Source organism: Gopherus flavomarginatus, chromosome 17, assembly GCF_025201925.1.
Source record: "Gopherus flavomarginatus isolate rGopFla2 chromosome 17, rGopFla2.mat.asm, whole genome shotgun sequence".
Classification (NCBI taxonomy): domain Eukaryota; kingdom Metazoa; phylum Chordata; order Testudines; family Testudinidae; genus Gopherus; species Gopherus flavomarginatus.
In genome coordinates this window covers 24,564,076-24,588,699 of record NC_066633.1, presented here as the reverse complement: position 1 = coordinate 24,588,699, position 24,624 = coordinate 24,564,076, and the positions used below count along the sequence as shown (strand labels likewise).

General features: G+C 47.3%; 1 protein-coding gene across 1 annotated transcript in view; it reads left to right on the top strand.

Moving 5' to 3' along the window:
• LOC127036057 (ectonucleoside triphosphate diphosphohydrolase 8-like) overlaps positions 1-18,876 on the top strand; it is a 92,178-nt gene extending 73,302 nt beyond the window's left edge. Inside the window, exons 5-11 of the mRNA XM_050926527.1 lie at positions 3,384-3,534; positions 5,428-5,587; positions 6,309-6,542; positions 7,548-7,820; positions 15,462-15,572; positions 16,619-16,756; positions 17,541-18,876. Coding sequence (XP_050782484.1) covers positions 3,384-3,534; positions 5,428-5,587; positions 6,309-6,542; positions 7,548-7,820; positions 15,462-15,572; positions 16,619-16,756; positions 17,541-17,723 — 1,250 coding nt within the window. The 3' untranslated portion in view covers positions 17,724-18,876. The remainder of the gene's footprint in view (positions 1-3,383; positions 3,535-5,427; positions 5,588-6,308; positions 6,543-7,547; positions 7,821-15,461; positions 15,573-16,618; positions 16,757-17,540) is intronic.
• The last annotated feature ends 5,748 nt before the right edge of the window (positions 18,877-24,624 follow it).

Here is a 24,624-nt window from a genome sequence, read left to right as displayed (position 1 = left end):
CAGCACTTTGGGGTGCATCAGAGCTAGCCACATTTGTCTATAGACACAGGCAACTCAGCCAAAGAAGTGACACTGCGTGGAGAGATGAGTCCACAGCGCTTATCCCTCACCCCTTCTCTGGATTCACTTATAATGGGAGGGACAACAGAACCCACCTCTAGTGACCCTCCATCTATTGTGAGTGGAAGCTCAGGGTGGCTTCATGGCATCTGCATAGGTTTTCACTCCTCTTATAGTGATAGAGTGCACTATAGCATACCACCAGAGGCAAGGTACACTGTGACAACCCCCTTGGAATGCAGGAATTATCACTGAGTTCTGCATTCCAAGAGGGTAATCGCCAACTTTTCCTCCTCTGCTCTGGGTGAGCAGGGGATAGGAACATTGCCACTACCCTTGAGGGAAAAGATAGAGAGGAATCCCTGGCTTCCACTCTTGCATCTCACTGGGAATGAAGATATGGATTTCCAGAGTCTTCCCCGAACCTGCTAGCGCTCACTGCAACTGTGGTGAAGGAACCCTGCCAGCTTTTATGTTCATGGCACACACACAGAGCAATTAAAATGTTCTTGCTGGAAGGTTACAATGTAACTAGGGCTGTCAATTAGTCACAGTTAACTTACAGGATTAACTAAAAAAATTAATCATGATTAAAAAAATTAATCGCAATTAATCTGTTTTAATTGCATTGTTAAACAATAGAATCCCAATTGAAATGTATTAAATATTTTGGATGTTTTTCTATATTTTCATATACATTGTATTCTGTGTTGTAATTGAAATCAAAGTGTATATTATTTTTTATTACAAATATTTGCACTGTAAAAAGATTAAAAAAAGAGATAGTATTTTTCAATTCACCTCACACAAGTACTATAGTGCAATCTCTTTGTCGTGAAAGAGCAACTTAGAAATGTAGATTTTTTTTGTTACATAGCTGCACTCAAAAACAAAACAATCTAAAACTTCAGAGCCTACAAGTCCACTCAGTCCTACTTCTTGTTCAGCCAGTCGCTAAGACAAATACGTTTGTTTACATTTACAGGAGATAATGCTTCCCACTTCTTATTTACAATGTCACCAGAAAGTGAGAACAGGCATTTGCATGGCACTTTTGTAGCTGACATTGCAAGGTATTTATGTGCCAGATATACTAAACAATTGTATGGCCCTTCATGCTTCAGCTACCATTCCAGAGGACATGCTTCCATGCTGATGACGCTCATTGAAAAAAGAATGTAATTAAATTTGTGACTGAACTCCTTGGAAGAGAATTGTATGTCCCCTGCTCTGTTTTACCCGCATTCTGCCATATATTTCATGTTATAGAGGTCTTGGACCCAGCATAAGTTCATTTTAAGAACATTTCCACTGTAGATTTCACAAAACACAAAGAAGGTACCAATGTGAGATTTCTAACTGAATCAAGGTTTAAGAATCTGAAGTGCCTTCCAAAATCTGAGAGGGATGAGGTGTGGAGCATGCTTTCAGAAATCTTAAAAGAGCAGTGCTCCAATGAGGAAAATACAGAACCCAAACTATCAAAAGAGAAAATCAACTTTCTGCTGGCGGGATCTGACTCAGATGATGAAAATGAACATGCATTGGTCTGCACTGCTTTGGATTGTTATTGAGCAGAACCTATCATCAGCATGGACGTATGTCTGCTGGAATGGTGGTCGAAGCATGAAGGGACATATGAATCTTTCACGCATCTAGCACGTAAATATCTTGCGACACCAGCTACAACAGTGCCATGAGAACACCTCTTCTCACTTTCACTTGACATTGTAAACAAGAAGCGGGCAACATTATCTCATGCAAATGTAAACAAACCTCATTGTCTTAGCAATTGGGTGAATAAGAAGTAGGACTGAGTGGACTTCAAGGCTCTAAAATTTTTAATTGTTTTATTTTTGAAAGCAGTTTTTTTGTACATAATTCTACATTTGTAAGTTCAACTTTTGTGATAAAGAGATTTCACTACAGTACTTGTATGAGGTGAACTGAAAAATACTATTTTTGTTTTTTTATAGTGCAAATACTTGTAATAAAAAATAAATATAAAGCGAGCACTATTCTATTATTGTTTAACAGTGCGATTAATCACGCAATTAATCACAATTAATGTTTTAATTGCTTGACCGTCCTAAATATAACACTACTTTATTTCTTAGAATTCAGAACAATAACACACAAGAATCCCAGAACAAGAGCAAATAAAACAGCCTGTTCCCTAAGGTAAACACATCTCACTCCACCTCGCTGTAGGCTGGGTGTTTGCAGATAGACTGCTGAAGAGTCAGATTGCACACTTCCTTACAGAGCCCCCTAACCTGCAAGCAGGACCAGGAAAACCCCTGAGGACTAAAAGTGACCACTTACAACTTCAAAAACAGCTTTCAGTGCACCACTCCATCAGTCCCCTGGGCAACATGGCATGAGATCTTGTGCCAGAATGTAATCGGTAGAGCAAAGCTCATCTACTGCTGCAGGGCTTTTCCCACTTCCCTGCAGGAGGGACTCTTACTATGCAATAATTTTCCCAGGTGAAATGAGATCTCCCAATGTCAGTGTTTGAGTGGTGCTGGAAAGGGAGGCTGAGTCAAGCAGAAATCCCAGGCTTCCCATTAGCAGGCAGGGCTGGGCCCTGGAGTCTTTGCTTGCTCACCTGTTGCTAAACTTATCCTGTATTATTTTGGAGAGGTTGAAACAATCCAGTGTCTCTGCTTTTTTTTTTCTGGGCCTGTTTCCTCTGTTGGTCTCCACGAACAAATGGCAGCAATGGGAACCAATGAACGCAGATGCCTCTGCTGAACTGGGACTCTGCGGCCTGTATCTCTGCTGTGAGCTTCTTATGTAGGAGTTCTGACCACAGATTTGGGTACTGTGCTGGCATGGTGAGAAGCACTGAAAGGTTACAGGTGTCCCGTGCAGCACAGAAGTGTGCCATACAGGCACAATATGGCCTCTTATGATCTTACCTCCCAGTAGAGGGGAGCCGGGGCTAGTCTGTAATGGAAATAAAGAGAATTCATTATTGTGGCTTCTGGACACAAGCAGACCCTATGATTCTGCCTGGCTGCCTGGCTTCCAGAATAACCCACCCTGTGCTGCCTAGTTCCAACATGAAGGAGGTCCCTGTCTCCTGGCCTCGAGTGAGACACTGCCCACTACAGTACAGCCTGCATGCCACTTGGCTCCTTGCACCTAATGATCATGCTTCAGGAGGCGAAGCAGAGAGTTGAGTGATGTGGTTACTGAGGGATTCACAGGCAGGTACCCATCACAGTCCCAAGAGGTACCAGGCCTCAGCCCCTTATGTCCTCTCATTGTACCCTGCCCCATCCCCAGTCACTCTTATCAACATAACTATGTTCCAGGACCTGGCATATCGAGCTACGCCAATGACCCTCCCAAAGCTGGTGTGTCCCTCCGGAGCTGTCTAGAGGACGCCCTGAAGGTCATTCCTGATGAGAGACAGAGGGAGGTACCAGTTTACCTTGGAGCTACAGCAGGCATGAGGCTGCTGAGGTAATAACACAGGGTCTCTGGGGTAAACAAAAGGCTGTCTGTGGGGACACAACACCCCCCAGCCCAGTACAGCTACAACTGGCTCAGCACTCACAGGCACCCTTACCTCCCATTCTGGCACCGAAGAAAGAGATCAGATCCTCAGTAGAGCTCAGCACACGGGGTGCATGCTGGGTGCTGAACTGTCCAGAAAACATGGCCCTGACTGGGGATGCTGAGCCCTTGGGACTCTGGCCCTGGACGTGGCAGGGGGAGGGAGAAGTTCATTGTTAATGACACCACCCAGCCACATAGAGTCTCTCTCGCTGAACAGACCCCAGGTAGTCAGGGACGGCTCCAGCTTTTTTGCCGCCCCAAGCAGCGAAGCGGGGAAAAAAAAGATAAAGCCGATTGGCGGCACTTCAGCGGCAGCTCAATCGAGCCGCTTCATTCTTCGGTGGCACTTCGGCTGCAGCTCTAAGAGGACAAGAGGGACTGAAGGACCCACCACCCAAGACCCAGACATGCTGCCCCTTTCCATTGGCTGCCCCAATTACCTGCTTCCTTCGCTGGTGCCTGGAGCCAGCCCTGCAGGTAGTGGTGGTTGTGGGAGGTGGGGGTCCGGGATAGAGGATCTTGTGGAACCTTAACTTTGAATTGTTACTTTCAAAGCCTCATCCTTAATTTGGAATTACATACATGGCCCCTAGTACTGTACTTTGTGAGCACTGCACAATCTTTAATGTATTTATTCTCAGGAGGCAGGACCATGCTATTACCCCCACTGTACAGATGGGAACTGAGCCCAGAGCAACTAAGTGACGTGCCCAAAGTCACACAGGACTGCTGCTATGGTGGAGCAGGAAAATGAACAGAGGTCTCCTAAGTCAAAGGCTAGCACTCTAACCATGGGAACATCCGTTCTCCCACAGTCTTTTATAATCATAAAATTACAATGAGTTTGCTATCTTTAAAGATTTTGTCTGGGAATAGACAGTGTAATTACAGCCTTTAATAAGTTCCCCCTCAGATGGACAGCACCCTAGTAATAGTCCTGTGGTTGTCCTTTGCTCCATTACTTTGCCACAAAATCTAGGTTCAAAATGGGGAACAAGTGTCTGCTGCTGTGAGGCATCTTGGTTTGGCTCTGACACTTCATGGACAATTCAGCAAAGCTGATAAGTGACACGTTTTTAAAACAAGACTGGATGTGTCTAAAAGATATGACCTAGGAAGCTTTTCAGGAAAATTCTATGTCCTGTGTTATAAGAGGTTAGACTATAACTATAGGCTGAAGTTTTAAATCATGATTTAATGACATGTGTAACTCAGCCAGGGGTTAGGAGTCTATCACAGGAGTGGGTGGGTGAGGTTCTGTGGCCTGTGATGTGTGGGAGGTCCAACTAGATGAGCACAATGGTCCTTTCTGGTCTTGATGGCTATGAATTTCCCATCACTTGGAGTCTTCAAACCAAGGCGCATGTCTTCCAAATGAGACACTCTAGTTCAGCTGCAGTTCCTGGGTTTGATGCAGGAATTATAGGATCTGTGCTGTGCAGGAGGTCACACTAGAGCATAATGATTCCTTCTGGTCTTAAAATCTACAAATCTATGAAATACTTAAAGCAAATAAAGACAGATGGTATGAAACAAATATAGAGAGCCTGAGGTGATGTTCCATGAAAGAAGGAGAGCAGTGTTATTTTTACCTTGTTTTTATCTACGTGATTCCAAATCAAGACAAAAATGCAGTTTGGGTTCAGTTAGCAGAAAGAGACGTGTAAACTACCAATCTCCTGCAGTGTGGAATGTTTGCTGCAAAAATCCAAAGTCTATGAATAGAATGTCCTTGCATTTTCTCTGTGCTGTTGATTCCATTGTTTTGGTGACTCTTTTCCTTTGCACACCCTTTAGCATGGAAAACAAGTCAGCTGCACACCAGGTCCTGAATGAAGTCGCTAAGACCATACAACAGTATCCTGTGAATTTCCATGGGGCTCGGATCATTACAGGGGAAGAGGAAGGAGCCTATGGCTGGATCACCATCAACTATCTGCTGGACTCCTTCACCAAGGTGTGGCTAGTGGGAGATGGAAACATTCATCTCTGCTATTCTTATTATTTTAGATTCCTAAATGCTTAAGTTAATTCAGGCTGATGAAAGGTACTTGACAGCAGCCCACAATGATAAAGCCCAGGAAGGACTGGATAGAAACTATTTAACTTTGTATGGAGGCTACCACACTAAGCAGCCGTCAGATGGTAACAACTTTCAGACTGGTTACTGCTAGGAACATAGGGGTGAAAGGTTCCTTATCCTATTAGAGTATCAACCTCCAAGCTAGCCAGCTCCCAATAGTCCAGTATGATGTAATATCATTCTCAGATGATGTTATAGTTAAAAAAACCCATGACCAATAAGCTATTGACACCTCAGTACAGCAATTATCCCAGAGACTGTATCAGATGACACAGACACACAAAAACCTGCCATTATTAAGCCTACAGATGAAAGAGAAGGAAAAATGATTAATAAGTCTCCCTGTTAAACACTAAACAGAAATCAAGGGTCATTCCTGGGTGAAACCAGATCAAATTTCAGTTCAAAGAGTTTTCAGAGACTATATTTTCAGATTCTGTAGGCAGGTGACCTCTGCAGTGCAGTTAACCCCTTCTGTTTTATTCTATTTGATTCAATTCAGTTTGATTTCATACCGGTTCTTACAGCCCGCATCCCATAGAAATAACTCAAGACTGGACTGTATCTCCATGTAATCCCTGTTTTGTCTTGGCAGTACTCTCCCAAACAACGTGACTGGATCCATCCTCAGTCAGCCAAGATCCTGGGTGCACTGGACCTTGGAGGAGCATCAACCCAAATCAGCTTTATCCCCATTGGTCCAATTACTGACCAGACAAAAGCCTCTACCTTCAGGCTCTATGGGTTTACCTACACTATCTACACACACAGCTATCTCTGCTATGGACAGAATCAGGCACTGAAGCAGCTAATCCTGAAAATAACAGAAGTGAGAGAACGTTTGGTAGCAGTTTGACTCTACCCTCATTCTATCAATAAGATTTTATTTCTATTAAATGCAAATAGGAGCACAGGGAGCAGCATCAGAGGGGGCTTAGCATTGCAGCAGGCTCCGTGGGGCCTGGTGGGGGGGGTCGTGAGGATCAGCATCTGGTATAAAGATGCAGACCTTGGGAGGAGCATGGGGGAGAGGAGGGGAGCAGAGGCTTGAAGCTGGGAAAGTTTTCAAGGTATCCCTGGGAGACGAGGAGAGAAGCAGGGGCTTGGCTGATGGAGGCCTTGTAAGGCAGGAACAATGGGGAGAACAGGAGGGGTTTGATCGATGCTGCCCTTCTGAGATGTACAAGAGAGGAGGAGGAGATTCCATTTCCAGTCGTGGCTACAGAGATACCTACGCGTTGTGGGGACCCTGAGCTAGGGCCAGGGCGGGGGGCTTGTCAAGGCTGCAGACACTTCCAGGGTTCAGAGACTCTGGCATTGTCTATCATTCAGCCTCCTGATTTATAGGGATTCAGTGGGGATCACGTTACGCTCACTTTAGAGGCCACATGGTCATGAGGGTTTGTGCGCAATGCTGAAGGACCTGAATTGCACTTTGCCAGATGAGTTGGGGAGGCTGCTGGGTCCCTGAGGCTCGGCAACGCCTGTAGCCTATAGGAGCCCCTGCACTCTTCTCCCATGCAGCTCAGCGTGCATCCAGAGCCCCAAGAGGCTTGCATGAGAGGGAGAGCAGGAGGCTGCAGACACACAGATAGGTCTGGGGCTGACAAAGCCAACAATAAATCTGATGATAATACAACTTCATAGAAAGAAGCCCCAGCAGCTGGGCCAGTGGTCTTAAAAGGAAAACCTCTCACCGAGCTGCCTGCCAGTCCTGTCTAACTCCCAGTACATCACTACCCTTAGGCTGGGATGCCCCATCGTATTTAATGAAGGCAGGGGATAGGAATGAGTCTTCATTCTACGAATGACCATGTGATTTCACTGTTCCCAGAACATGAGGGTCCAGGGCTCCATTAACCACCCCTGCTATCCTGAAGGATACCAGGAAACCACCACAGCAGCTTCCATTCACAGCATGCCCTGCACGGCCTCTCAGGCACTGACTCCGTCCCAAGCCTCCTGGAATGCCACGCTGGTGGGCACAGGGAATGCCACGGAGTGCCGTATGGCCATCAAACAGATCTTCAACTTCACGGCATGCGGCCAGAGTCAATCCTGCACGTTCGATGGGATCTACCAGCCCCTGGTCAACGGGGAGTTCTTTGTAAGGCAAATCCTCTCTAACCCCTCTTCTGAACAATCTCTAAACCCTTGTTCTCTTTGGGTGACCCTTTGTGCCCCTTCAGAGAGGCTGAGCATGCCTCCCTCACAGCTCCTAATTGCCCAGGACTGAGCTAGAACCTCAAACTCAGATGCAGCAAGCCCAAACCAGCCCTTTCAGACAACTGTGCACAGCTGATACCAGGGTGAGAGGTGCATCCCCCCAGACCCGGGGGCATTTCAGGCTGGCTGCTGCCCTGAGCAAAGGGAATGCAGCTTCCTATGCAGCACAGAGAGGGAATGTGTATTGCAAAACAGAAATCATAGCGCTTTTCAGAATGGACTGGTGACCTGGCCCATGGTGACCCTTCACTAGCAGTGGTAGGAAAATGGAAGGGAGAGGAGCTTTTTAGGGAAAATTTCAACTTTGTGTTAAAAACTCCCAGGGTTTGTTGGGTTTTTCTGGAGGTGTTTGTTTGTTTGTTTGTTTGTTTCAGTTTGTGGAAGCAAATTTAAATATTTCATTTGGCTTGGTCAACATTAAACCACATCCTCTGGAGCCGCTGCTGCGACATGCAAATTATAGTTCGGGTGCCTCATGCCCCATTCACCTGCCAAGGCTGCCTGGACTAACATTCCCCAGCCCATCGTCTGGACTAACATTCCCCAGCCCATCGTCTGGGCTAACATTCCCCAGCCCATAGTCTGGACTAACTTTTCCCAGCCCATCGTCTGGGCTAACATTTCCCATCCCATCGTCTGGACTAACATTCCCCAGCCCATCGTCTGGGCTAACATTTCCCATCTCATTGTCTGGACTAACATTCCCCATCCCATCGTCTGGACTAACATTTCCCAGCCCATCGTCTCCCCATCTTGCTGGTGCATCATGGGAGTCCCATGGAGGTGTAGACTGGCTGGGTTGCACAGCCCATGGAGGAGAAAGGGGATGAGGTACCTGAACTAAAATTTCCATGAGGCACTGCAAATTTCTGAATCAAAATTGCCAGTTTGTGGGTGTTTGTATAACCTTTGGGTGGGCTAGAGTTCACTTCACTGCCTCTTCTCCAGTGCCTAAAAAAAACAACCCCAATTCACGAAGAAAAGCAGCTGGAGACCCAGAATTCAGTCTCTAAGGATTTTCAGCCAGGAGATCGCACAGGGTCAATCTCCCCACATTCAAGTCCCAAAATGAATAAAAGGAATTAACATAACTAAGTACCTACTTTATAAAATCTTATAAAGAAACATAATAAATAATAACTTAGATTTTAAAACATAACATAGCTATTTTATAATCCACATACATTATCTTCACAGTTATACATAAATAAAGAAAACAAATCTAAACAGATCAGTCCCCACAGGAACACACTGAGAAGAAACTTAGGGCTGATTTCCATTACTGGGGACGCTGTCGATTTAGCAGGTCTAGTGAAGACCCATTAAATCGACAGCAGAGCACTCTCTGGTCGACCCTGGTACTCCAGCTCTCTGAGAAGAGTAAGGGAAGTCAACCAGAGAGTGTTTCCCCTTGACACAGCGCAGTGAAGACACTGGGATAAGTCGACCTAAGCTACATCGACTCCAGCTACATTATTCAGAGAATATTAGGGTTGGAAGAGACCTCAGGGGGTCATCTAGTCCAACCCCCTGCTCAAAGCAGGACCAATATCCAACTAAATCGTCCCAGCCATGTCTTTGTCAAGCCAGGCCTTAAAAACCTCTAAGGATGAAGATTCCACCACCTCCCTAGGTATTCACGTAGGTGGAGTAGCATAACTTAGGTCAACTTACCTCGTAGTGAAGACAAGCCCTCAGAGTTCTCAAAAGCTTAGGTTGAGTTCACTTGAGTTTCTGATCACCAAAGTTACACAGTCTGCTGAGTCAAAAGCAACATCTTCCCTCTACTTGCTTGCAGGAATCTTCAGCTGGAATCCATGGAGACTCTTCCTCCTCCTCTGCTGACATCACTGTTAGCCAGTCAACTAACTGATTAACTCAGTAAAGTATACTGATTTTGAAAAAACCCTGTTACAAGAACATACAAAACTGAGACTAGAAAAACAGAAACAACTCCGTCCCCATTATCACATTTACACAAAAGTTGCCCCTTTGACCTCATGGAGCCTGACCCCAGCAACAGGGAATAATTAGAACGACTGGAGCAGACCCAAAACTACCACACCCAATTCCAGAGGCTTCTGGGTGAGGAGTGCTAAATCCGCCTAGCAACAATGACCCAGACACAACTCACTGCTACCCGACCCCCCCAACAGGTCTCTTACAGAGATATCTCCCTATTAGCAACATAGGTTACATTTGTTTTTTCAACAGAAAGTCAAAATTTTCCCTGAAAACCAGAGACTCTTCATGAAAAACTGTGTTTAGTCTAAAACCTAATTTTCTGTCGCAAAACACTATTGACAGAAGAGTTTCAACCAGGCCTTCCCCTTCATCCCTTTAAACCTGGAAAGCATCTCCTTCTCCCCATGGCAACAATAATACTTAGCACTTACAGCTCAGTAATGCGAAAGCACATTACATAAGAACATGTGCTCAGATAGGCCCATATTACCCCTTGGGACACAGTCACAAAGAGGGGATGGAATTAGGGTTGCCACCCGTTCAGTTTCATCCAGACAGTCTGGGTTTCGGCAATAATAATAGATGTCTCAAGACATCTAGATAGACTTATGTGTAGTGCTGGAGAGAAGCTGGTTGTCATGGTACATGTAGATACCAGTGACAAGGGGAAGGATAGGAGAAAGGTCCTGGAGGCCAAATTTAGGCTGCTAGGTAAGAGATTGAAGTCCAGGACCTCCATGGTAGCATTCTCTGAGATGCTCCCAGTTCCATGCGCAGGGTCAGTTAGACAGGCAGAGCTGCAGGGTCTCAATGCATGGATGAGATGATTGTGTAAGGAAGAGGGGGTTAGATTTATTAGGAAATGGGGAAACTTTTGGGAAAGGAGGAGCCTATACAGGAAGGATGGGCTCCACCTAAACCAGAATGGAACCAGACTGCTGGCACTTAATATTAAAAAGGTTGTAGAGCAGTTTTTAAACTAAGGGCTGGGGGAAAGCCGACAGGTGCGGAGGAGCACGTGGTTCAGACATCCCTTAGGGGAGGATCTATTAATAGAGAATCTCTATGTCCTAGTGAGGACGAGAGGATGTAAAATGATAAAATACAGGCAGGGTCTGATCAGAAACACTCAAATAAAAAAGAGTCCCATTCAATTACATTGTATAATGGCAGACAGCTAAAAGGAGACTTGTGGAACTCCTTACCTGAGGAGGTTGTGAAGGCTAGGACTATAACAATGTTTAAAAGGGAACTGGATAAATTCATAGTGGCTAAGTCCCTAAATGGCTATTAGCCAGGAAGGGTAAAGAATGGTGTCCCTAGCCTCTGTTCATCAGAGGATGGAGTTGGATGGCAGGAGAGAGATCACTTAATCACTGCCTGTTAGCTTCACTCCCTCTGGGGCACCTGGCATTGGCCACTGTCGGTAGACAGATACTAGGCTAGATGGACCTTTGGTCTGACCTGGTACGGCCGTTCTTATGTTCTTATGTTCTTATGAGACAAGTTTTTAAAGTGCTTATATACCAATGCTGGAAGACTAAATAATAAAATGGGTGAACCTCGTATTAAATGAGGATATTGATATAACAGCCATCACAGAAACTTGGTGGAATGAGGATAATTAATGGGACACCAGGGATACCAGGGTACAAAATATATTGGAAGGCAGAACAGGTCGTGCTGGTGGGGAAGTGGCACTATATGTGAAAGAAAGCATAGAATCGAATAAAGTAAAAATCTTAAATCAATCAAACTGACCATAGAATCTCTATGGATAAAAATTCCATGCTCTAATAATAAGAATATAGCGGTAGGGATCTATTACCAACCTCCTGACCAGGATGGTGATAGTGACTGGGAAATACTCAAGGAGATTAGAGAGGCTATTAAAAAACTCAATACTAAAAGTGGGGGATTTCAATTATTCCCATATTGACTGGGTACATGTCACCCCAGGACGGGATGCAGAGATAAAGTTTCTTGACACTTTAAATGACTGCTTCTTGGAGCAGCTGGTACAGGAACCCACCAGAGGAGAGGCAATTCTTGATTTAGTCCTGAGTGGAGCACAGGATCTGGTCCAAGAGGTGAATATAGCTGAATCGCTTGGTAATAGTGACCATAATATAATTAAATTTAATATCCCTGTGGCAGGAAAAACACCACAGCAGCCCAGCACTGTAGCATTTAATTTCAGAAAGGGGGACTACACAAAAACAAGGAAGTTAGTTAAACAGAAATTAAAAGGTACAGGGCCAAAAGTGAAATCTCTGCAAGCTGCATGGAAACTTTTTAAAGACACCATAATAGAGGCTTAACTTAAATGTATACCTCAAATTAAAAAACATAGTAAGAGAACCAAAAAAGAGCCACTGTGGCTAAACAATAAAGTAAAAGAAGCAGTGAGAGGCAAATAAAGCATCCTGTAAAAAGTGGAAGTTAAATCCTAGTGAGGAAAATAGAAAGGTGCATAAACACTGGCAAATGAAATGTAAAAATACAATTAGGAAGGCCAAAAAAGAATTTGAGGAACAGTTAGCCAAAGACTCAAAAAGTAATAGCAAAAAAAATTTTTAAGTACATCAGAAGCAGGAAGCCTGTTAAACAACCAGTGGGGCCACTGGACGATGAAGGTGCTAAAGGAGCACTCAAGGACGATAAGGCCATTGCGGAGAAACTAAATGAATTCTTTGCATCGGTCTTCATGGCTGAGGATGTGAGGGAGATTCCCAGACCTGAACGATTCTTTTTAGGTGACAGCTCTGAGGAACTCTGAAACTGATCTGAGGAACCTGTCCCAAACTGAGGTATCATTAGAGGAGGTTTTGGAACAAATTGATCAATTAAACAGCAATAAGTCACCAGGACCAGATGGTATTCACGCAAGAGTTCTGAAAGAACTCAAATGTGAAATTGCAGAACTACTAACTGTAGTCTGTAACCTATCATTTAAATCAGCTTCTGTACCAGATGAGTGGAGGATAGCTAATGTGATGCCAATTTTTAAAAAGGGCTCCAGAGGTGATCCTGGCAATCACAGGCCTGTAAGACTGACTTCAGTACCTGGCTAACTGGTTGAAACTATAATAAAGAACAATATATGTCAGACATATAGATGAACATAATTTGTTGAGGAAGAGTCAACATGGTTTTAATAAAGGGAAATCATGCTTCACCAATCTACTAGAATTCTTTGAGGGGGCCAACAAGCATGTGGACCAAGGAGATCCATTGGATATAGTGTACTTAGATTTTCAGAAAGCCTTTGACAAGGTCTCTCAGCAAAGGCTCTTACACAAAGTAAACTGCCACGGGATAAGAGGGAAGGTGCTCTCATGGATTGGTAACTGGTTAAAAGATAGGAAACAGGATAAGTATAAATGGTCAGTTTTCAAAATGGAGAGAGGTAAATAGTGGTGTCCCCCAGGGGTCTGTTCCGGGACCAGTCCTATTCAACATATTCATAAATGATCTGGAAAAAGGGGTAAACAGTGAGGTGGCAAAATTTGCAATGGCACACAATTACTAAAGATAGTTAAGACCCAGGCAGGCTGCGAAGAGCTACAAAAGGATCTCTTAAAATTGAGTGACTGTGCAACAAAATGGCAGATGAAATTTAATGTTAATAAATGCAAACTGACACACATTTGAAACCATAGTCTCAACTACACATATAAAATGATGGTGTCTAAATTAGCTGTTACCACTCAAGAAAGAGATCTTGGAGTCATTGTGGATAGTTCTCTGAAAACATCCACTCAGTGTGCAACGGCAGTCAAAAAAAACGAACAGAATGCTGGGAATAATTAAGAAGGGGGCAGAAAATATCATGTTGCCTCTATATAAATCCATGGTATGCCCACATCTTGAATGCTGCGTGCAGTTGTGGTCACCCCATCTCAAAAAAGATATATTGGAATTGAAAAAGGTTCAGAAAAGGGCAACAAAAATGATTAGGGGTATGGAACGGCTTTCATATGAGGAGAGATTAATAAGACTGGGACTTCTCAGCTTGGAAAAGAGATGGCTAAGGGCAGACATGATTGAGGTCTATAAAATCATGACCGGTGTAGAGAAAGTAGATAAGGAAGTGTTGTTTACTACTACTCATAACACAAGAACTAGGGGTAACCAAATGAAATTAATAGGCAGCAGGTTTAAAACAAATAAAAAGAAGCATTTCTTCATACAACGCACAGTCAGCCTGTGGAACTCCTTGCTGGAAGATGTGGTGAAGGTCAAGACCATAACAGGGTTCAAAAAGAACTAGGTAAATTAATGGAGGATAGGTCCATCTATGGCTATTAGCCAGGATGGGCAGGAATGATGTCCCTTGCCTCTGTTTGTCAGAAGCTGGGAATGGATCACTTGATGATTCCTTGTTCTGTTCATTCCCTCTACCAGTCATTGTCAGAAGACTGGATACTGACCCAGTAGGGCCATTTTTATGTTCTTGTGTTGTGTGCCATTTCACAAGCCCCCAAGGTCCTTTTTCTTTTAAATCTGTTTTCCACAGTGGTAGCCCTAGCCACTCACTGCCAATTTGGATTTAACTCACTGACAGATGCTTACACAGTGAATGCTCACCACCCTCAGGAGGAGGGGGACAGAGCCAAGCCAATCACAGTCTACAGCTCCTCCCTGTCTCACACACTCCTGGCTACCCAACTGGGGAAAGTTTCTCAGTCTAGAATTTGACAAGGTGCAGGAAGTGGGCAGGTAATGCTCTCCTTTTAGGCAGGTATACAGCAAATGGAGGAGCACCTGTTTCATAGAATATCAGGGTTAGAAGGGACCTCAAGAGATCATCTAAGTCCAACCCCTTGCTCAAAGCAGAACCAATCCCCAGACAGATTTTTGCCCCAGACCCCTAAATGGCTCCCTCAAGGATTGAACTCCCAACTCTGGGTTTAGCAGACCAATGCTCAAACCACTGAGCTATCCCTCCCTCCTTCTGTGCCTCTTCCTTTCACACTCCCACTGTGTGTGCACGGGCTGGGACCATCTTCTCTCTTAGGTACTAGTGCAAAAAAAGGGACTCCGTCCCCCAATCGGTACATCCGTGTAATAGAGCGAGAAGTCCTCCCTTTCACCTCAGCTGTATGTGCAAAAGGGGGAGCTCCCTTCCTATGCTCCCCAGAACGGGTTTGCTAATGAAGCAAATGTGTGTGTGTGTGTGTGTGTGTAAAAATGAAGATGTTCAAATGAGCGTTTGTAAATGAAAATCCCCTCGTGGATGTGCACATTGCACTTATTGCTCCTAGGATGTACCTCAGACGTGTCACCTCTGGGGCTGGGAGGGACAGGAGCCTGTGATGGCTGCGGGGCCTCAGGAGTAGGGACAGCGAAGGGAGCGGGGCCTCAGGGGTCCGGCTACCAGCCATGAGAAAGGTGGCAGTCCTAGGCTGGTTTTCCCTGAGCTGGTAAAGGGAGAAGTGGTAGAGCACAGCTTGCAGGCCGGTGTTAATGCACAGGATCATATTCCTCAAAGTCAAGCCAACAACAAAGCCCATGCTCAGGCCTCCTATTGACCTGTTGGTCTCTTGCTTTTCAGGCCTTCTCTGCCTTTTACTACACCTTCAGCTTCCTCAACCTGACCAGTGGGCAGCCCCTGGCCGTTGTCGAGGACACTGTCCAGAAGTTCTGTGCAAGAAACTGGACAGACGTACGTGCTGTGAGGGGGGATGGAGGCTACAGGGGAATAGGCTGGGGCCATCTGTGGAGATTGCAAAGCAAAGGGTCCTAAGAGGAGAGGGGGAAGGGAACTCTCCCAGGGGAGGCCCCACAGCAAAAGGCAGGCCAAGATTATTGAAGGGGGAGGTGATATCACAAAGCTCAATGCCCTGGCAATAGTCAGAGGGCCAGTGATCTCTGCTCTGAGCTGCCCACAGGGGTGCAGGCTCAGTTCCTAGGCCCAGCCACTCTCTCCAGGCTGGCAGGAGCCTGAAGCTCTGTGGATGCAGCACACTCCCACTCTGGTAGGAGGCAGCGCATCCTGTCACTCCGGGGTACTCTTTGTGGCAGCCAGAAGCCATGCTGATGGGCTCCCAGCTGGCCACCATCAGGAGTGAAATGGTCCCAAGTGATTAACTTAAATCAAGAGGAGGGGGCAGAACTACCCAAAGCACCATCTCCCTCCTGCAGAAAACATCCTGCAGCTTCCCGAGGATGACCAATGTCACCCCCATGCAGGGTCGAGGAGTGGGAACAGCCAGTCAGCACCAGAGGAGTTTTCACTGCTGAGGTCGCATGCACCCAGCTGCTGTGCTGTACAGCCCCTCATGTGGCCTGGCGCACAGGGACGCTCTCAGCGCAGATCCAGCCTACAGAGGGGAAGGTGTTGTTGGGGTGGGCACACAGCCCCCTGGCTGGGGAGAGCAGGGCAGTGCAGAGACAGACTGGACATGGGTCCCGCTGGGAACAGAGAATGAGGCCATGGCCATGTTGTACATGAGTAACATTGGGGTGGGGCAGCCAGACCAGTTGCTCAATCACAGCTCATGTGATGGGCTAGGAAATACCTGCCTGGTCCATGAGCAAGCACCTGTCTCTGTACCCCAGAGAGATGTGGGCCATCAATCCCTCCCTCCACACCTCAGACTGTCAGGGAGCTGCCAGGACACAGTCTGCCCCTGCTGTAGGCTCACAGCTCCTGTCACGCTGCTGGTGTTAATGTCCCTTCTCTCCCCTGTGCTGATTGTCTACCCCCAGTTGAAATCCAGCTTCCCCAAAGAGAAAGATCAGTGGCTGCGAGAGTACTGTTCCAGCGCCAACTACATCCTGGTGCTCCTGCTTGACGCCTACAAATTCAACCAAACCAGCTGGGGCAGCATCAAGTTCCAGATGAAGGTAAGCGAGAGTCCAAGTGAGGAAGAATCGCACGTCAACCTGCTTGGAGTCAGCAAGGCTTAGTTGGTGGCACAGCTGCCCTCACCTCTGGGGATGAAGGGCATGGCTGCCACCCTGCTAGTCCATGTTGCTTCTCTCCAGCCTTAATGATGCACTGCAGTGACTATGCTCCTGCTCTTCCAGCGCACCTCAGTCCTGACCTACCTCCACTCCTTCTCTTGCAATCCTTGGCTTCCCACCCTGAGAACTCCACCAGTACTCCTCAGTCCTGTGATTCGGGGTCCCTGCTGCATTTCAGCGAGTGCTGATGGACTGTGTGCAGTTGTGGCAGAAATCATGACATGCTTTTATGATGAGGACCCACAATGCTCAGAAGGAGAGTCCAGACTCCCCTGTTCCCCATGGGAGGGTTTGGAAGCCAAGGGCTAGGAAGGTGTTTTGCTGCCACAGCCTCTGTTCCTTATGCCCATATCAGTGATTCTCAGGCAGCAGACTATGCAAACTGCAGGTCAGGAATCTGGGCATCCCTGTCTCCCTGTGGGAGTTGAATAATAGAATATGAGGGTAGGAAGGGACCTCAAGAGGTCACCTATCCATCCAACCCCCTGCTGGGAGCAGGACTAATCCCTAGACAGATTTTTGCCCCAGATACCTGGGTGGTCCCCTCAAGGATTGAACTCATAATTCTCTGCTCAAACCCCTGAGCCATCCCTCCCTATTAGCAGAGCACAGCTCTTGGGGACTGGACATCCCCTTAATACCAGGGTGCTCTTTCCTTGAGCAGGCAGCAAACACGGACATTGGCTGGACCCTGGGCTACATGCTGAATCTCACCAACATGATCCCGGCGGAGGCTCCGGAGCAAGTGAAAGGGCAGCAGCATGGGCTCTGGGCCGCTGCCATCTTCTTCATTGTCCTGACTCTGGCTTTCTGCCTCGTTGGCTTGCTCATATACATCCTGTGGTAGGAGCCATTCAGCAGGAGCAGATGGCCAGGGCTCCAGCACCTCGTACCCTCCACTAATGAGAGGCCTTAGACACCCTGTTAAATGGAGACTTGAGGGGTGGGCACCCACAGAATATAACTGACCCCACAGCAAGATTTAAACTAGGCCCTATATCACATGGGGAGTGGGAGCCACTAACCCCTGAGGCTGGAGTTTTCAAGGTATTTAGCCACCTAAAGATGCTGATATGCACCTAGTGGGATTTTTTTCAAAAGTATTTAAGTGCCTAACTTAAATTTTTTCACACAACTCATGGTCAACCTGTGGAACTCCTTGCCAGAGGATATTGTGACTGCCAAGACTATAACAGGATTTAAAAAAGAACTAGATAAATTCATGGAGGACAGGTCCAGCGATGGCTATTAGCCAGGATGGGCAGGGATGGTGTCCCTTACATCTGTCTGCCAGAAGCTGGGAATTGGCAACAGGGGATGGATCACTTGATGATTCCCTGTTCGGTTCATTCCCTCTGGGGCACCTGGCACTGGCCACTGTCAGAAGACAGGATACTGGGCTAGATGGACCTTTGGTCTGACCCAGTATGGCCGTTCTTGTGTTCTTATGAACTCCCCTTGTTTCAATAGGAGTTAGGGGCTTAGGAACTTTTGAAAATCCCATTAGGTGACTAACTGCATCTTCGGGTGCCTAAATACCTGTAAAAATCTCGCCTTAGTGCCCCTAGTTGCAACCAGTAGCAGGCTCACAAGCCTCTCGCATGAACCAATCAGTGGAGGGAGCAGGAGTAGAGCGAAGCACTATTTTTCAGAAAAATATGGTTTATTAGCTGAAAAATCAACCCAAAACTATTTGTGAATTTGACACAAATTTGCTGCATAATTTGGGCCCATAACAAAAATAAAATCAGGCTGGAGTCACAAGGGGTTTAAGCAGCATTCACCAGACAGCTGGAAGAGGACCTGACTACCTACCACCTTTACACTGAGTGGTCCACCCACTCACCTGCAATGTACAAAATGCAAGTTCAGTTCCCCCCACTGCCTGCTGTAGAGTGGGAAATACACTTGGGTCTCCTGCTCCCAGAGGAGTGTGCTTACCACCAGGCTACAGGATATCTTGGTGTGGAACTTTCTCAGCCTCTCCTGTTGAAACTATTCATTCCCCCGAAGCACCTGGCCACTGGCAGCAGACAGGCCACAGGGCTAGATGGATCCTTTGTCTGACCCTGTGTGGCTGTTCTTATGAAACACTGTCACTTTGCACAACATACTCGAATAACATGGGCAGCGGGTGTCATAGGCACGGGGAGGCTGTGCCTCCCCAACCAGCCTTGCATTGCCCCACCCACTCTCCAGCCCCAAGCCAGGCCCCCTCCTGAGGTTCCCAGTGCTTTGCCCGGCTGGACCTGGCTGACCTGCCTCCTGCAGGGACTCAAGGCAGCTTGTGCTAGGGCCATGCTGCCCGGCACGCTGGGGCTGGCAGGGGTGCTCTGGGATCCGGCAGGGGAGAGGGGCAGAAGGAGGGGGCAGAACAGGAGGGGTGGGGTCGGGGGCTAGCCTCCCCCACCTACCGGGTCACCGGCCACCTATGCTTGAATAGTCAATGGGTGAGCCCAGTACAGACTGACTCCATAACTCAGTGGCTAGGGCACTCACCTAGCAATAGATGAGACTCAAGGCCCTGCTCCAATAAATGTTTATACACAGTGGGAAAGGTTCAGCAGCCACTATCTAGAGAGTCCTGCATCAGTGGCTAGGGCCCTGTCCTGTAAAGGCGGGAGACTTGAGTTCAAATCTCTAGCCTACCTCAAGTGGAGTGGGGGCATCAGACCCATTCTTCTAACTCCTGGGCTGAAAGTTGTAAGAAGGAGTTCTCCTCCAATGGCCATTGTGTGAATCTAGCCCTTTAACAACGCCTGAAAACAAAGCATTTGGGGGTCAATCCAAACAATGGACATTTTTGATCCCTTGGAATTTTTGGATTCAGCTCGAGCAGAACCGTATTTTTGTGGGTTTTTTCAATTTTTTGGAACTTGCAGAGATCTGAAAAAAGTCAGTTATTCAGTGAGCTCTAACATGAGCCCCATGCTCTCCCACCACAGGTTACATACATACATTGTCTTGAATGGCTCTAGCTACTGGTTTTTAACAAACATTCTTGGGAGGGGCAGGCCTGCAAAACCATCTCTCGCTCTCTGATCCCTGGGCTGCTGAGGGACTCATGCTGCTAGCCCTCCCTTGCACTGTGGGTGCACTGGTACATGGTCCAGTAATTCATGCTAAGGGCTATACATTGCCATGCCAGGCTTTGCCAGGACTGACAGGTAGTGCAGACCCACCCGAGCAGTTAGGAAGGCATCACCTGAGTCTGCAGTGGTTAAATGAGATCCAAGCCCTAGCTCTGGTCTCTGGTAAATTTAGAGCTGACAGCTGCCCAATCCTGCATTTGATATAATTTTAATGAGACTTTTCCATTGCAATTTACCTTATGGATTTAATCAATTGGCATGTTAATTAAAAGGTGAACTGAGTGTTAAAGTGTTAGTGAGGATTAGCAGCTATATCAGAATACCAGTCAGAGTCTTCCCAAAGGGAGTCTGTTCCCATCTCAGTCCCCAGGGGGCTTTCCCAGGAGCCCCTTTGAGGGTGAGGAGATGAGAATTCCTCAGGATGTGAGGAATAATTGGGGCCTTCAGTGGTTCCACCTTCAGTGGTTCCTTGGCCTGGTTCCATCCTTGTATACCACCCCAATCCAGTTCATCCCCAGTAGCTTCCCTCCCTCTGCTTGCTCCCCCGGGGGGTGGGAGGACTGTCCCCCAAAAATCTTTAAATGCATCAGTAATGAAAGCCATGGGAATTTTGCCCTTGAGTGGATGTTTGAAGGTTAGCCTCTTCGATAGTTCCAATGGGAACAAGGTCTCTGCACCAAAGAAATCCAGCCAGGGCTCAAGTGGGATACAAGTCTTTCCCTGACCCATACACTGGAGTACATTTCATCCTATTTCTTCTCTGCCTGCAACATCGTCTCCATCACTGTCTTCCATCTTCTACCTTATTTTTTGTCAAGTTCTGTGATTTGTTTCCTAATCAATATTTCTGTTGCTAGTGCTAGCCTTTGGGTTTTGCTTTCTCTGGAGAAAGTGCAGAGACTTTGCATTTATTCCTACTTTATTTCATAAGCAAACTAATTTTTACAAGGAGCAGAGAAGAGAAACTGTGATGTGGTCTGTGAAAGTAAATGCCTGTCATTCCGAGGCATAAAAACATGAACCAATAAATGGATCTAAAAGCTCTGACATGGCACCTCCTGGCTTCGGCTCAGTCTGAAGTCTGGACTGCAGGCAAATAGCTGGGTGTCATGAACTGCTGCTTTCGCAGAGATGAGAAAGACTACAAACCTTCCCAGGGTAATCAGCAGTGGAAGCTCGTCCTGCCAAGGTGCATCTGCTGCTTGGCTCCGGAGCACCCTGCACATCTGCAATGTGTCATCATTGTTCAATGGATCAAAAGGAAGCCGTCAATGGAACCACCCTCCCATCCCAGTCTCGCTGACAGGGTCATGAGTGAGTCCGTGTCTGCATGGCTCTTGGACCAACAGCCTAGCTAAGAACAAGGATGAGTTGAAGAAAAGTAATTGCTGTGCACAAATCTCAAAACAAGGATCCCCACAGGGTGGGCTCACTGTGCCGTCATGTGCTGAAGGGCCACCTGGGAACAGGGGCAGCTCCAGGCCCCAGCACGCCAAGCACGTGCTTGGGGTGGCAAGCTGCGGGGGGGGGAGCTCTGCCGGCGCCATGAGGGTGGCAGGCAGGCTGCCTTCGGTGGCTTGCCTGCAGAGGGTCCGCTGGTCCCGCGGCTTCGGAGGACCTCCCGCAGGCACGCCAAAGTCGCGGGACCAGCAGACCCTCCGCAGGCAAGCTGCCGAAGGCAGCCTGCCTGCTGTGCTTGGGGCGGCAAAATGCCTAGAGCTGCCCCTGCCTGGGAAGGCTTTTTACTGCTGCTCAGAGTAGTGGCCTCCAAACTGTGGCCGTCTCAGCGCTACTTCTAGCAAAATCCCCTGCAGCTCTCCAAACCCAGGAGTCCACAGCAGAGGGATCCAGCCTGCCCCATCCTCTCTGGGCCTCTTTGGGCCTGCCAGGGTGAAGATGCTGAGGCAGCCGTGGAATCATCTGCAGCACTGTTGGTGACTCCGACGAGAACTCAGGAGTGGCACTGGCTTTGCTGACTCACTCTTTTAAATGGCATTGCAGGCACCTCCACTTAGCCCCTTTGGCAGTCCAGGGCTGCCAGTTACATGTCATGGTTCTGTCTGAAGTTCAGGGAATTCTGTCACCCATGGCAGGTGCTGATCCTAAGGATGGTCAAGTGTCTGTGAAGTTGGTTTGGAGGGGTGGGTGGCTGGAGGTTAAATGATGTTCTGTGTTACATGGCCCAAGAGATTGATTCTGAAATAATTTCAATGCTCAGGAAAGCTGCTCTGCCGTTGATACATTGAGGAGGTCAGGGCCAGCTCCTTCTGGTTTGACTACACTCCACATGCAAGCTGCTGTTACCATTGTATATTGTTGGTTGTGTGGACAATTGTTTGCTTGCAAGATTCCTTTGAAATTGCTGCACTCTCATGAGTGTGTGTGCCCTCCACGTAACATAGCACAGCTAGTTCAGTCTTTGTTCGATTTCTGGGAGCCAAACATGAGGAGCTACTAAGACCCAGTGCACTCAGTACTAGCCCTTGAGAAAAGCCAGCTATACCAAGCCACCACATTCAAAGGAAGAGGAGGTGCGTGGCCCCGGACAAAGAACACTGAAGTCCTGATAGCTGTCACCCAGCAGCCCGTTGGTGGTTCACTTCTCTGTGTCAGCTACTCAACAGGCCCGACATACACACTGCGCCTAACACGCTGGTGTCATGTTTACCCAAAAGGTGGCATGAAATATGCCCTTGGACAACTACTCATCCTAACCCTATCAGTAATATTCTGATGGCTGTACGATCAACCTGCAAAAACTTATACTGCAGTGCTGGACTCATGACTCAAATGTATTTAAACGAGGCATGTCAAGGAGAACTAATAAACCAGTTTCTCCCTCCTCCCTCAAAAAAGGAATGTGGTTCCACCAGCTTGACTGGGTGTCCATGTAACTGGAGCAAGGTGTGACCAAAGACAAAGAAAGGCACATCTGCGTGGCAGGCAAACAAAGCCATCGGGAGAGCAAGTGGGGAAAAGGTGAGCATGTAACAAGCTCAGCAGGAGATGGAACCCGCACCCACAGGGAGCCTTCCTGCCTCTGGCAGCAGGGTCAGTGACCTGTGAGAAACACTTTTCAAAGGTTTACTGCCCTATAAGAGAGGAGCAGAGAACCCTCTGTTATCCTTCACCTGAGGCAACAAGGCAAACCAGCGCCTGGGACTCTGGGGGATCTTGGCTCAGAGCCAGCCAGCCATCCCTGGAAAAGGAAGCTTGGTGAGGAAATTACCTTGAACAAAGACTGTGGCTTGTTAAGCCAAATTTTAGCTTCTTGTAGCCCTTTTATCTTTGTCCTTTGTAGCTGAACTCACTTCAAACCTGGCTTTGTAACTGAATAAACTGTTTTACTTTTTATCTAAACCAGTCCAGTGCTTTGATTGAACTGGAGGGACTGTAACACCAGGCAAGAGACCAAGCTGCAGTTCCTCTCTTTACAGGAGCAGCAAGTGTAATCATTTCAGTGAGTGTCCCAGGAGAGGGCTGGGCGCATCAGGGAAACAGTTCTGGGAAATTTAGGACTGGGAGTGTTGGGGTCACTTTGAAACGCTAACAGGGGTAGAAACCAGGCTGTGCCCTGCACGCTTGTCTGCTGGCTCTTGGTGTCCAGGCAGTGAGCTGCATAAACAGAGCATTTAAGGCACCCAAAGTTATGCCAGGCAGGCAGTGACACAAACCATTACTGGTCTGGATGGAACTGCAACACGTCACAGAGGCAGTGTTGGGAAAGACTCTGCAATGTCTACAGAATGTTGCTACAGGAAGCAGAAAACCCAGCCGTGGGTCTTAATATTATTGCAGATCTCTCAGGGGCTCTAAGAAAACTTGGGAGCTCAGTGAGAACCTGATCACAAGGTACAGTAGGGTGTCAGCATGGGTGATGGGTTAGATGTGAGCTGAACTATGCCCCCAGCTTTGGCCATCCTACTGGGTTCTTGTGACCTCTCTATGGGACTTTCAAGGGGGAGGGGGCTCTTCCTACCATCATTCTAAAAACTGGGGTGCAAGGGAGAGCAGACAGTCTGGGGAACAATCCCAGCATCAGCCCCCCACCCCCACAAGAGCTGATGCAGACTGTATGAAAGGAGATCCAGGCCCTACTTGTGAGCCTGATTTTATCCTCAGAGTGGAATAAAACTTCCTCTCCAAGGTGAAGTCCAGCATGACATGAGCATGTGCCACTGCCTCTTTAATAGCCCCTAAGCAGCAGCAGAAGAGATGCTGCTGCAGAAATAAACAGTCTCAGGTTCCTGCAGCCTATAGCCCATAGGGTTTAATGGCTACACAAGGGGGAGCAATAGTTCAGTGGTTTGAGCACTGGCCTGCTAAACCCAGGGTTGTAAGTTCAATCCTTGAGGGGGCCACTTAGGGATCTGAGGCAAAATCAGTACTTGGTCCTGTTAGTGAAGGCAGGGGGCTGGAGTCAATAACCTTTTAGGGTCCCTTCCAGATCTAGGAGATAGGTGTATCTCTCTCTCTCTCTATATATATATATGTCCATAACACATTGTGCATTCATCAGCCAGGACATACATACCTTAGGGGCTTCATCACAAAGGATAGCTGAGTCCTTTACCCATCTGCACTATTCTTACACTGACTCCTGAACCCAAACTGCTCCAGCTCCCTCAAATAATCACCTAATTGGGCTGTTACATT